The following is a 14,459-nucleotide window of genomic DNA, read 5'->3' as shown; positions in this document are numbered from 1 at the left end:
ATGTTCTTCGAATTGCTGCGCGATACATTCTCTTCGAGAAATTACGTTTTTACTATGTAACAATGGGAATCGAGAAGAGAAGAATCGTTGTAAAAAAAGAAAGAACCATTTTCGTAATAGACGGTCGATCTCGAATACTTTGTTATTAATTTAAGTGCCAAGCACCAGAGATCATTGGTAGCGTAGTCTTATTCTCTTTCCTATGATAATCGTCCTTCGAGCATTGTGCATTGATTTGATTTCAATTATAGATAGGTAGTTTGAAGTGTCCAGTTTGCAAGTCGATGAAAACAAGTTGCAGGTGGAAACCTTGTTTATCTAACGATATTTCTTCGATTGCATCAACTATAATTCAGCCAACACAGCAGTGAAATCAATTTTCCTATTATGGGAACTTTTATGTCTTCTATGGGATGTAGAAATTAATTCGTAATTTTAAATTTAATTAATTCCATAGAATTAAACGTATCCTCAACGAGAATGCGAAATTGCTTGCTGTTAAATTAAACACTGTGCAACGACGCGCCGCTTATGGCTATCATAGTTAATAGGATGATGAATTTCATTAACTCCATCACAAGATTGATATATAATTGGTCGATCTATCTTAGACAGATTTTCTAACTTTTCTATTTTATTTCTTAATATCATAGCTCAGTTGCTTCTTCTTAATTGTTACTTATTTTTTTATTTCTATTAATCTATCACTAACTCTGCTAACGTTGCATTGTGTCTTTTCGCTAAAGAGATTCATCTTTCCCGCGAAACTAATAATAAATAATTAAAATATAATTAGAATTCAGATAGAAATGCATATTCAGAAATGTAATTGGAGTTTCATTAAACTTGTAACGTTTCCGTGGAAATGAATTAAAAAAATTTTAATTAATATCTCTCTCGTGGCTGTGACAATCTTCTCTCACGATATTCACAACAAGCTTTTTTCCAAGTTTAATATTCCTTATTTTTTAAAGCTTCTCCGACATTCTGTAATTTACATATTTCATTCTAATCAAATGAACATGTAAATTACCTTACGTTCATAAATAATGTTCTTCGCTATTTTACTAATTTGCTCTTCGTGTCATTAATGGAACACGCCATTAAGTTGAGAGATACATATGTATACCATAAGGCGTACAAATGTACCGCCGTAAGTCATTCAACAACGTTGAATGAATAATAAATCTTGATTGCATTATTAATATCCAGGCATTTTAAATCACCTAGGATTTGCTTGCTCAAAATGTTAATTTTTCTTCTGTGAAACGTTTCCAAGTAGAAAATAAAATTATTAAGATAATCAAATAAAGAAATTATATCATAATTAAATAGCAATTATTATGCAATTATTATTATTAATATCAATAATTAAATAGCAAGTGTAGTATCTATGTTTGATATATTACGATCTTCTTTCCGCAAAATTCTTAACTTCGTCTTAACAGGACATCGTATAATTAATGTAAAATATTAAGATGAGCGATAAATGGAGAGGATCCGCGACGAATTTTGCGCAAATTATCTTCCCACGCAAATTCACGTCACTAAGAATACGAAGTTGTATTCTCTACTTCTTCGTTCAACCGAATATCACGAAATTTCTCAAGCAGAAATTACATAGTTTTAGAGCGAAGAACGCAAAGTAAAGCAAATATCATCGTTTCGGACGTGCTTTAATGAAAAATGTTAATTTAAATGTTTGAGAAAGGGACTTTAAAGCAAACGTGAATTCTTGATCCATCCGACAGTAATACGTTTTCATGTCAGAAGTAGCTTTTCGAAAGCTTTACGAGTTCCTTGCTCCCTGCAAAGATTTTCTCTTCGCACATCCTTTGCTGTTCTTTGTGCAACTGATGCACGTCGACGTGTTCCTTGCGGTTAAAAACGTGACTTTTATACAATATATATCGTACATATACAGGAGCGCTTTTGAAGTTTTTTTTTTTTTGGAGGGAATTTCGAGATGAAACACGAAGAAATAAACAGAATGCACATAGACATGTTTTTATAACGCAACCGGTGCAAGTTTCGCACCAATTTATATTCTATTTATTCTATTCTATTCTATTTGTTTACGTTCTTTACATTCTATTTATTTTCACGATTTAACGTTCGCAGATTTTTTGACGTTACAGCTACCAGAGTAATCATACTGTGCGATGGAGAAGCTTTCTAAAAACGGATCTTTTCAGACAGAATGAAACCTTCTGTGCAAAAAGCTCGATTCATTATCTTTCATAAAAGAGTTACATGGAGTTACAACGATGCATTTTTTGGAGATTTTAATGACGTTTTATGAAATACATACATCAGTATAGAATATGTATATTTGTAAAAATTATATACTTTTGCGCGTTACGCGCGTTTTTTCCTTTCAATTTAATTCCTTTGCTACAAGTTGCGTAGCTTTTCATTGATAATTCGAGTATGTTATCGTATTTTTTCTCGTTCTATAAATAATTTTGATAAGATTTAATAAAAACTGCTGATACACGTTGTGAAATATCTACGATGTAACAGATTATCCGATTAGATTGCGGAAATGATCGTCGAGTTAAAAATCCAAATGCGAGGCTTTAGACGTGCAAATATTAAAAAAGATATTTTTTCTCCTGCGCCTTATCCACCGAACGCAAATTTTTTCGTTCATTTTCTAAAGAGTTAGAGAGGATAAGATAGTTCCCTTTGTATATTATAACGACTTTCTTTTTTTCATTTTAATGCTTCACGAGGGAAATAAAATTCGTGCCAGACTTAATTAAATCGATCCAACGAAATTCTCTCGCGAATATCGAAAGAATTAACCATCGGTGTTCCTTTTCAACGACGTATTCGATTTTTAATTTGCGTTTGTCGTTTGCATATGCGTTTACGTGTAATATTTATCGTAAATGGAAACGTGATACGCGATATCATTTATAGCTATTTTTACCTTCTACTTTCGATTTGCCTTTCCGACGCGTAAAATGGAACGGGTTAGAACGTTTCGAGAGAATCTCCATGTGTCGTCGTCGCTTTCTTCGGCAGAATTTTTCATACGAGTTTCTTTGAAACGTAGAATATGAAGGATCGAATATTGGCGATGTTTTCATCCAAATGAAATTCGTTCTGCAGAAATCAGAGAAGAAATTATAATATTATATATTTCTGTTTTCTCGTATTTTGATATTTTAATGTTTCCATATTCCTACAATAGAATGTTTTAATATTCTCAAAACTTCGGTATTATGTTTCAATATTTTCGGGAAAAAATTGTCATTTCGACGTGATGGAAATTCAAGTTCTCAACGTTCTCTATTTTCCTTGGATTCTCGCCAAATATATTTCATATCTGTATGTCTTACGATATTTTTAATATACATTTCCGCGTACATGACGTTTATTGAAAATGTAATAAAGTTTGACGTAGCTGTCAAAATATCGACAAAAGAATCGGAATAGATTATTTAATCGAAGAATTCGAAGAATTTCAAGAATTGTTCGATTCAAAAAGAAAAGTTAAATCGTGGCGTACGAATCTTTTTGTTTCAGTGCAGGCACATAAATATTGCGAGTCGAACGGTACCTGGTTTCGACATCCAGTATCTGACCAAGTGTGGAGCAACTACACGACATGCGTCAACCTGCAAGATCTCAGTGTAAGTGAAGCAGCAAAAATGTTTATCTTATACGTTACATTCTACGTGATGTTATTTGGCAATGCTATCAATGTATCATTATAAAAATGCATAGAGAGAATAACAATGGAGGGGAAGAATTCACAACTATGCACGAAAAGGAGAACTAAAGAGAAAGATTAAAGGAAATTGGTAGAAATACGCAGAATGGGTAATTAAATATATATAATACTAAGAAACATATATGAAATTGAAATTTATTCAAATTAGATTTGTCCGTTGATTTATTAATATAATTTCCTTAATATTATTAAGAGCTGAATGAATAAATATAGTCTTTTAATATTAAGGGAAAAAAGTAGGAAAAGCAGTCATAGTAATTAAATATATATAATACTAAGGAACATATATAAAATTGAAATTTATTTAAATTAGATTTGTCCGTTGATTTATTAATATAATTCTCTTAATATTATTAAGAGCTGAAAGAATAAATATAGTCTTTTAATATTAAGGGAAAAAAGTAGGAAAAGCAGTCATAGTAATTAAATATATATAATACTAAGGAACATATATAAAATTGAAATTTATTTAAATTAGATTTGTCCGTTGATTTATTAATATCATTTTCTTAATATTAGTAAGAGCCGAAAGAATAAATATAGTCTTTTCACAATAAAGAAAAAAAAAGTAGGAAAAGCAGTCATAGTAATTAAATATATATAATACTAAGGAACATATATAAAATTGAAATTTATTCAAACTAGATTTGTTCGTTGATTTATTAATATAATTTTCTTAATATTATTAAGAGCTGAAAGAATAAATATAGTGTTTTAACATTAAAGAAAAAAAAGTAGAAAATATCAGAGTATGTAATCGGACCTTAACAATTTTATAGATAATTTCCTACGCAAAAGGAAATTAAATATCGGAACGTGTTGATAAAATGGCACGACGATACTGTTATAAATAATATCAAGGTGCAATCCTGAATGGGAATGCTCGTCGTTTCACGAGTGACACGCGTTGAACGACAGCCTCGAGGGTAGAGGATTATTCTCCTGATAGCGGTGTGATTTAAACGAGGGAATAAGATCGGGGATCAAAGGGGATGACGGCGAAAAGGGAAACGTGCTAGCTTGACAGTCGCAGTAATAAAGGAAAAACGCATCACAGGACGAGCGACTGTGGTACTCGCATCGAATAGAAGCTGCCACTATAGGACGAAAGTGGGAAATAAGTGCACGAAGATAGCAAAATGATACTAACAGAACACGGTGGACCAGAGAAGATTCCTTTAGCTCCATTTTTCCTCCTACTTTAATTTTTCGTTGAAATGAAAAGGAAGAAAGAAAGAAATTCTTTCGCAAATTAGTTTTGTGTTGGGAGAAAATCATCGAGACACTGAACCGACATTAACATAATTTCGATTTTAGACATTGACATAAGGCAGCTGTGATGGAAAAATTCCAAAACACTGAGATTCGAAGATGCAACGGTGGATCGCTTATTTGGTCAATCGTGAAATTGTTAATCGTAAACAACAACGTATTTCTTCGACGTATAAACCAATAACAAAACAACTCTGAATTTCATGGAACAGAATATTCCAATGAAATTGTGTAGCGTTTTATTTCAATGAAAATGTCTTCCTTGTAAAGTACGCGAAGACCGTTAAGTGACCATATACAAGAAACGATCTTCGTCTCAATCGAACATGTCCTGCACTTTCTTCTACCTTTAACCTAAAGCCACTCGAGGTTGGCAATAAAGAACTTGTAGCGGCACCTGAGTTAGAGGACAATTCAAATCATGTTGTTTTTTGCCTCGGAGTATCAAGATCGTTAGGATACAAGTAATGTAAGAATAAATAAACTCCGAGCAAAACAATATCGCCGCTACGTGCAACCGTCGAACAAAGACGAATTTGAATTTTCCGACTCTCCCCCGACCAGTATAAATCAGCGGACGCGATCGCAAGGAAATGGGTTACGGTCAGTTGTCGATCAACTATCAACCAGTTATCAACGAATTATCAGCGATTTAATTAACGAGTCATTAGCGATCCTATTTTACAACTATTATACACTGTCTTAGCGAATCGGTTAATACGAGCGTCTTTGCGAACATTATCTGTATACTAATTTATCATTTTAAATATATTCGACGGTTTCAACAACGAGCAATCTCGTCCATTGAACCTCACCGACCAACCATCCTCTACGCATAAACCTCTACAAACTTAACAAGTGTGGATTAAGGAAAAGAGCCGCTCTTCCTTCTTCCTTCTTTCACTACGCTTTTATCTTTCTCCATTCAGCTACTCCTTTCAGCAGGAATTTTAATATCCGATACAAATCGCGGAATTTACGATCGAACGTGACGATATAGTATCGGACGGTGGAAATTATGACCGCGGCGAAAATAAAACAAACGGTACCGTTTTGTTCGAGATATTACGTTGAATAGGAGCTTTTGTTGCTCGGTTATTTGCAACCTTCCCGATTCTTTCATGGAGCAATGCAACTTTTGACTTTGCCCCCCGGTTACTGTTTCTTCCATCGAACGTCGAATTTACCTTCTCATATTTTCCATATTTATGGTCAACTATCCAGTGGTTGTATTGAGGTATCTACGTATTTATGGGTAGACGTATTTCTCATTTATCGCAAGTATTTTTTTAAATGTCCCTCCTGCCAGGTCACGCAAGAATAAAACGTAATAGCATTTTTCATAAATATTACTACGTTCATAAATATTACTAGTTAGAAAATGTACGATGTCTCGAATGTCAATAATCTGTCTGTTTGTGGGTACCTTTTTACCTTTTAACGCCTTGTTTCATTTCTGCTCAAGGAATTTTTAACTTCATTTTTGCTCTATCGTATTTTTGCTCGATCGTCGCATGATTCCGTTTATTTACGGTCGTTTAACGCTTAATGAACTCGTCCATGCAACCAACTATCGTTCGTACAACTATTCTATAGTGCAAGAGGAGAACGCGGTCGTTTGCGGTCGGATCTCGCAAGCGACTTCCTGTTCTCGAATATTTGATCGATATTGGCGAGGACCTAACGTCTTCTTTCTACGCCGCCGTGGTTTGCGTTGACTATGACATTTCACTCAAACGCTCGAATTTCACGCTGTCAGTGCCACACGCTCACAGCAATATCTATTAGGTTGTCCGAAAAGTTTCTTTCGTTTTATGAGAAAATAATAGACGCACAACGTTTTTTGTTTGATATTATTTTGTCGAATTACGTACGATCTATTTTTCTGTTCTGTTGAGATAAACACCGCAACATTTCACAGACTTGGTTTCACGTTTATATGAAGCTACACTGTTGTAAAAGACACGAAAGAAAGATACTTTTCGGACAACCTAATATACAGGGTGGTTGGTAACTGATGGTACAAGTGGAAAGGGGGTAATTCTACGCGAAAAAAGATGCCGAAAATATAGAATAAAATTTTTTTTTTCAATTTTTCCATCGAGACAACGATCTACAGTGAGATCCGTTATAACGAGACGCGATAAAGTGCACGCGTACCGAGCGAAAATTCAAAGTTGATTTTCTCAAAAACAAAGCCTCAAACGATAAATTGTTATTCTATATTTTCGACTTCTTTTTTCGCGTAGAATCACCCCCTTTCCGCTTGTACCACCAGTTACCAACCATCCTGTATATTCTGACGGTTTCAACAACGAGCAATCTCATTCATTAAACCTCACCGACCAACCATTCTCTACACATAAACCTTTACAGATCAATTCCGAATTTCGTCATTGTAGAAATTTTTGATCAACGAACGACCGTGATTAACGAATTGAACGAGAAGCTTGTCAAAATAAACTTCATAATGCGAGCGTTTACTTCGAGAAGATCGAGTAAGATTAAATTTCCATAGAGGAATCTATTTTCAGTCATCGAAACATTTTACCGTGGCTACTCGCGACGACTGGAAAATTCAGAAGAAAATTCTCTGAGATAAATCCTAGATGTATATTCCATTTTTGGAAGAAAAATACATTCGTACTGTCTTTTTATTGATTGTAAATCAATCGATCTTTAATCCATTATTTTAACAGCATTTTAACAATGCAAAAAATGTAAAATAGAATTGCGTCAAATTTTATTCCAAACACGAAGATGGTACCCCGCTGGGGGTAGCCACCCACATGATAACCAAACAGCTAAAAGATTCTACCAAATGTCCAAATTGGACAAATTGTGAATGTGAAATATTAAATAAAAAAAAAATTTATTACCCATTTATAAAGGATACGACGATTTTCGGTAACAAATAAAATATGAACAAATAAAACTCAACTGTATTATGACCCAGTATACCAGGTATGTAAGTATGAAACCGGAACTTTGGAATAGAAAATACACGTTTATCGTATGAAAATGATTAAAAATATTTTATTCGAAGTATTGCCCATCGCTAGCTATACATTTTTCCCACCTGTCTGGCAATTGGTGGATGCCACACCAAAAAAACTGTCGCTCTTTTGAGGCAAACCAGTCATCGAGCCATTTTCGTACATTTTTGTAAGAAGTGAAGTGCTGGTCAGAAAGTGCGTGTCCCATCGATGTAAATAAATAGTAATCGGACGGAGCCAAGTCTAGTGAGTAAGCCGCGTGCGAAAGTATTTCCCAACTGAACGCTTCGATCGTTTCCTTGACCGGTTTTGCTGTATGCGATGGTGCATTATCACGAAGCAAAATTACTTTGTGTTGCCTTTTTTGATATTCTGGTCGTTTTTCACGCAAAGCTCGATTCAAATCGATCATTTGTTGTCGGTAGCGCTCGATATTAACGGTTTCGCCAGGTTTTAACAGCTCGGTGGTCTTTTTCAGTGGTCTTCCACGTTCTTCGTTCCTCGCGTCAAAATTGCCACTTCTGAATTTTTTAAACCACTCAAAGCACTGTGATTTACCAAGAGCATGGTCACCGTAAGCTTCGACAAGCATTCGATGCGATTCTGCAGCAGTTTTCTTCAAATGGTAACAGAAAATCAACGCTGTCCGCAAATCGTAGTTTCCAGGCACAAAATTTGATATGTTCAACGCTATTACAAACTATGCTGTTGTATGAAACTTGTATTGTTCTGAGTGGAAAATGTTTGTGAGATGTCAACGAAGACTTTTGGCATCAATGACGCAGTTTAGTGATAACTATATTATCAGCTGGGGCCATCTATAAGCAAATTCCGGTTTCATACTTACAGACCTGATAGTAGCGAGTGATCTAGTGTGACTATGGACAGGCATTCGACGGGAAGAAATGTTGGGTCTTTAAATACTTTAATGCGAATAGGCAATCTTTTTTTATGGCAACTTGAAATCTGGATACCGTTACTTGTTTTCTTCTCGACAATTTATTACTACATAATCCTCTCTCTCTACAAACTACACGGTAAATAAACGTTGCTAATAACCGAGCATTATAGGGCATTAAAAGTAACGACGACACTTTATCTATAGGCTTTATTATATATCTAGCGCGCAACAGCATTGTTTACTTCATAAGATTTGCAAAATTTCCAAGAAAGTGTGCACGTATATCGTAGACCAACAGATTTTATCGTAGACAGACGATATTCTCTTCTTTACGGAAGATAAATCTTACGGTCTTATAGCATTCTATTCGTCGACCAATAAAGCTCGAAAATCCCGAGTACATAGGTCGTAATACGCGCTTTGCAAAGAAACCTTCGTCTACAATATTAAAAGGAAAGAATTAAAAAGAAACTAAAACCATTCCGAGAACTCCCTTGAAACAGACTAGGGTAACTTTTATTTGAAAGAAAAAGAAGATGGGAAATAACAATTGGAGATAATAAATTATCTTCGTATTTTATTTCGAAAATAGATGCAAATAACAGTGCTGAAACAATAGGATTAGAAACTGTTTGAGAAATCATTTCAGGAAGCATTTGTTCAAATACAAAATAAATAATTCTTTAATAACTAAACGATAAGATAATTCAACGAGGAATCAATTTGATCAAAATAAATTTTCAAATCTTCAAATTTCAAGACAATGTACTAGCTAATAGTCTTGGAAACATCTTAAGCAACATCAAAGGCTACTTTAAAATCCCAAAGCAGAGAAACGTAATGTATAAAACAGTCGGTAACTGGATGAAGAAAAAGAAAGAAGAAGAAGAAAGTACTCCTTTGAAAATCACAATTTTAATAGCAAAATATCTCAGGAATCTGTAATACCGCCAAGTACACTCGCATGAAACGACCGAGGTGAAGTGTCTTTATAAAGATTATCGTTGTTGCCAGAGACAGGAATCTCGATACCAAAGAAAGCGAAGGGAAACGCGATATAACGAGGAAGATCTCGTTTCTCCGTGCCAGAAACTGCCCAAGAAATGGATAAGACGAATTAAGATATGGGTAACTGAGAATCTTCTTCTGCTTCTTGGTTAGAGCAACGATATGATCCTCGTTTTATGCGAGAAACACGAAAGACGAGTCTCGTGGTTCCCTCGACGACGAATGAAACATGTGCCGAAGCAATAAAACGAGACGTCCTTATAAACGAATGTCCACGAGGATCGTGTTGACGTTTTAACCAGTTATCCTGTTTCATCCTGTTTCAATGGTTTTCATTCGATCCGGGGATTCTCGTGAGATTCGTGGAAACATCGAGTCTTCCGCTCGTGGATCTTGTCATTAATTTTTGTTGTCGCGAAACATGCGAGAAGACGATGCTATTAGAGAGGCTTTCGAAGCTTTCGAAAAATCGCTATTTACGATTTATCGGACGGATGAATATGGCAAGACCAGACTGGAAGGTGTGACGAACATGTAACATTTTTGTTGAACTTTCAACTTCCATGTCGCTCGATGCATCTTAACGTGCAATTTTACTCGTTAGATCAGAATATTCTACATCTTGAAAGATTGTCATTACACGGTCAATTTACAATACGTAGAAGCACATTTTACCTTTGGAAAACGTACATAAGAATATTCTATTGTACTTTGCAATGAATTGTAATGAAATAGCGGAACATAGCTGACTAAATAGACGGAAGTTGAGAATTGATCGCGTAGGATGTCATGTTATGCTATAGCGCTGAAAGGATTACGGACGTTTACGTTAATTTATAAAGAATCATTAAGAATAAATAATTAGAATCTCTGTTTTATTGATTTTCTTTCCTCGAACGATTCCATTGACATTCTATTAAAGGATAATCGAAACAACCTTCGGGAAGTCCTCTAAATGGATGTTCCTTTCGCTGTAAGTTTGAAAAATGTCACAAACAAATTGGAAAGTCAATAGAAACAGAAGGCAGAGAAGCCTATGGGGAAATTTCGAAATTTGCGACGAACTGTCCGAACGAAGAGTAGTATGACCGGTCGCACTTAATAGCAAGATCAATTCAATTTCAGCGGGACTAAAGGCCAATAAATGTAATTAGACGACGCGAAAGTTGTCGTTCAACGCACAACCAACTGTTCAACTGCAGCAACTGCGATGTAACTTATGGTCCACATTGATCACGTTGTCTACATAGAAATAAAGAGAGAAATAAAGAGAGAGAGAGAGAGAGAATAAACATGTCACATTCAAAAGTAATTGATCGCGCAATCGGATTATTTTCTGCTTTGTGCTATACGTGTAGCGTTCATTGGATCGTCAAGATCATTCCTTGCCGCAAATTACGCGATGCGTTGCATCACGTTCAACGTATTTCTACAATTGTCCATCTTTCTATTTTAATCCTTTATTGAAAATATTTCAGGAATTAAAAAAAAAGATGACTCGGTAATTTCTATGGTTTGCATTTGATGAAATGGACGATAAAATATTTGTTGGTTTTTTGGATTTTATGTCACTATTCGAGTTAAGACATACGCAATCTCTGAACAGCGAAACGTGCACGTGAAAATAATCAGACGATTATACAGGGTGGTTGGTAATTGGTGGTACAAGCGGAAAGGGGGTGATTCTACGCGAAAAAAGAAGTCGAAAATATAGAATAAACATTTTTTTTTATTTTTAAATTTTTCCATCGAGACAACGATCTACAGTGAGATCCGTTATAACGAGACATGATAAAGTGCACGCGTACCGAGCGAAAATTCAAAGTCGATTTTCTCGAAAACAAAGCCTCAAACGATAAATTTTTATTCTATATTTTCGACTTCTTTTTTCGCGTAGAATCACCCCCTTTCCGCTTGTACCACCAGCTACCAACCACCCTGTATGTAAATACGCTTACACAACCGATGTTAATCCTATTATGATCCATGACACGATTTATCTTTCTAACTGAACGTTCTATGACAACGTTAGATTTTTAATATGCATGATAAATATTTTTTAGATATAACGAAGTAAACTGCTCGTTATTATAGTATCAATGTATAGAATATGAACGATATTGCTATTCTCTGATTCTTAAAAATTGATCATTTCTTCGTCCGAAAAAGAAAGTAGATGGTGTAGAAAAATGATTGGCATGAAATACAGAGAGAAACTCCGTAGAGAAAAAAATTGCATTTCATCTGCTGAATATAAAATTTCGCGATACTAGATTTTGTAGAAGGTTTCCTTATGTCAGAATGTGTAGGTATCTTGGAATTTTCTTCGAGGTATTATATCCATACCTTGTTTACGTTCTCGTAGGAAACTTATCATTATTTACATTTCTGCAAGCAAGCATCGACTGTTCTTCAGCTTCATGCGTTCCTGCTGCTATAGTTCATATTTATTCCACGCTCTCGTTGCAATTCTCGTTTATAAGATTCAACTCTTGATCGTAATCTTCCATACGAAAAACAAACATTTGAAGCTTGGTCTCGTTTTTTATCCGTAACGTTCATAGACGTTTCGATTTTTGCGCAAGAACGTTAACAAAACTTGTATCCATATCGTTTTTTCTATTCTGAAAATCCTAATGGGAAACTAGGAATATGAATTTTCTAAATCGTTTTTTTAACACAAACGAGATAGGAATTACTCAGAAGCCACGCGTTCGTCAATTCCGTAAATTAAAATTCATCTTGGAGTTCTTATTATTTCCAATATTTATGCTGTCTCCTTACAGCACATAAAATCCTTAAAAGTAGTTCGTTTATTTTTCGAGCAATTCGAGCAATTTTTGATTGCGAGTTTATAGTAAATTGAAAGGTCTACAAACAGTGAAATCAGTCTTCTCGCATCAATCTGTATCTTCTTCCCCATTTTATTAGTCAATTTATCGAGAATGATTTCGCTAATAACGACATAAATTTCGATTTCAGTGGCAGCAAGGAATTAGTGGACTTTACGAAGCTGGATACGCAATATCGTTGGTAGCGTTGCTACTGTCGTTAGGTATTCTCACATACTTCCGGTGAGTGGACGAAAGTGCAGCTTCTTTTTCTACTTTACCCCTTCCTCTTATTATTATACGCCTATTACTTCCCACCTCTTATTCTCTTCTATCATATTTTCTTTTTTTCTTCTTAATAGAATAAACATTAAAATAAACGTGTTTGAGCGGAAATTATGGAAATCGATGGTCCGTCTGTTTCGAGAGACATTTTGCAAAAGTGACACGCTTTACACCCACGACTGTTTGCACGTAAAACAAACACGGGGAATTCTGTTTTCTGGAATTTATACGTCAACTTGTTTGCATGTAAAATATAAACGAAAATGCTTCAGATTGCTATGATGGAAACATTGAACATTAATATTTGCGTTATTTCTTAATGCAATTTAATTACTCAGTTAACCATGTTTTATTATGACGATATATTGCACAGAATTTTTAAAATATATTTATTTATCTTTCGGCTTCACAATCCGGAAAAAACACCTGGCTTACATATGTTTTCTAACTGCCACTCATTCCATCCAACGCAACACGCGTCCATCCCATTGCAAATACATATATTGCCTCTTATATCAAACATTGCAAATTAAACATCCTGCGTACAGAGTCAATGAGAAGTGTTGTCTAAAGTAACTCGTTATCTATTGACTTTATCGTGGAACGTTTTAAACCAATTATGTCGTATGGATGCAATTTTATTCTCAAATATCTTATATTCTCTGAGGTGTACGAAGGTAACTTTGAATCTTTTTAATGGCGCCTTATATTTCTTATACCGTTAGCTGATCCACCTGGACATTCTCCACAAAAAGGTATTAACCTATCTATATCGAAAAACTAATAGTTTAGAAGATATTTTAATTCTAATCTGTGTCAAATGTAATGTATGAAAAACGAGGAAAAAAGAGACGCGAAGCGTTATTTTTCTATCTACGTTGTCTTTTCGTCTTTGGTACGTTAACTTTGACAAAGTCTACGAACGCAATGCAATTTTTTGTATAGAATGTCCAGCTAGATCGGCTAATGTTGAAGAGAATATACGGTGCCATTTAAAAAATCTCAAGGTCGTCTGAATTTCTCGCAAAATGTCAGAGATGCATATACATGGTGGTTGGTAACTGGTGGTACAAGCGGAAAGGGGGTGATTCTACGCGAAAAAAGAAGTCGAAAATATAGAATAACAATTTTTCGTTTGAGGCTTTGTTTTCGAGAAAATCGACTTTGAATTTTCGCTCGGTACGCGTGCACTTTATCGCGTCTCGTTATAACGGATCTCACTGTAGATCGTTGTCTCGATGGAAAAATTAAAAAAAAATTTTTATTCTATATTTTCGACATCTTTTTTCGCGTAGAATCACCCCCTTTCCGCTTGTACCAGCAGTTACCAACCACCCTGTATATTAGAAAGTAAAATTGCATAAATCAGACGAGTCTTTTGAAACGCAATATAATTTATTTCAAGCGTTTTGTAACAAAAGCAA

General features: G+C 34.8%; 2 protein-coding genes across 11 annotated transcripts in view; one reads left to right on the top strand and one right to left on the bottom strand.

Annotated features, from left to right (window-relative positions):
* The window catches only part of Dh31-R (Diuretic hormone 31 Receptor), a 173,664-nt gene that overhangs the window by 151,320 nt on the left and 7,885 nt on the right, over positions 1-14,459 (top strand). For all 10 annotated transcript variants that reach the window (XM_069110640.1, XM_069110639.1, XM_069110641.1 and 7 more), the window contains 2 exons: positions 3,535-3,641; positions 12,902-12,993. In XM_069110640.1, the coding sequence (XP_068966741.1) occupies positions 3,535-3,641; positions 12,902-12,993 (199 nt within the window). The remainder of the gene's footprint in view (positions 1-3,534; positions 3,642-12,901; positions 12,994-14,459) is intronic.
* The window catches only part of LOC138178605 (juvenile hormone esterase), a 39,950-nt gene that overhangs the window by 25,033 nt on the left and 458 nt on the right, over positions 1-14,459 (bottom strand). The gene's annotated exons all lie outside the window — the stretch shown is intronic.

The sequence above is a fragment of the Bombus flavifrons genome, chromosome 3 (genome assembly GCF_040668555.2).
Source record: "Bombus flavifrons isolate JBK064 chromosome 3, iyBomFlav1_principal, whole genome shotgun sequence".
Taxonomy (NCBI): Eukaryota; Metazoa; Arthropoda; class Insecta; order Hymenoptera; family Apidae; genus Bombus; species Bombus flavifrons.
The sequence above is the reverse complement of the archived record's forward strand: the minus strand, read 5'-3'. Positions and strand labels throughout refer to the sequence as shown.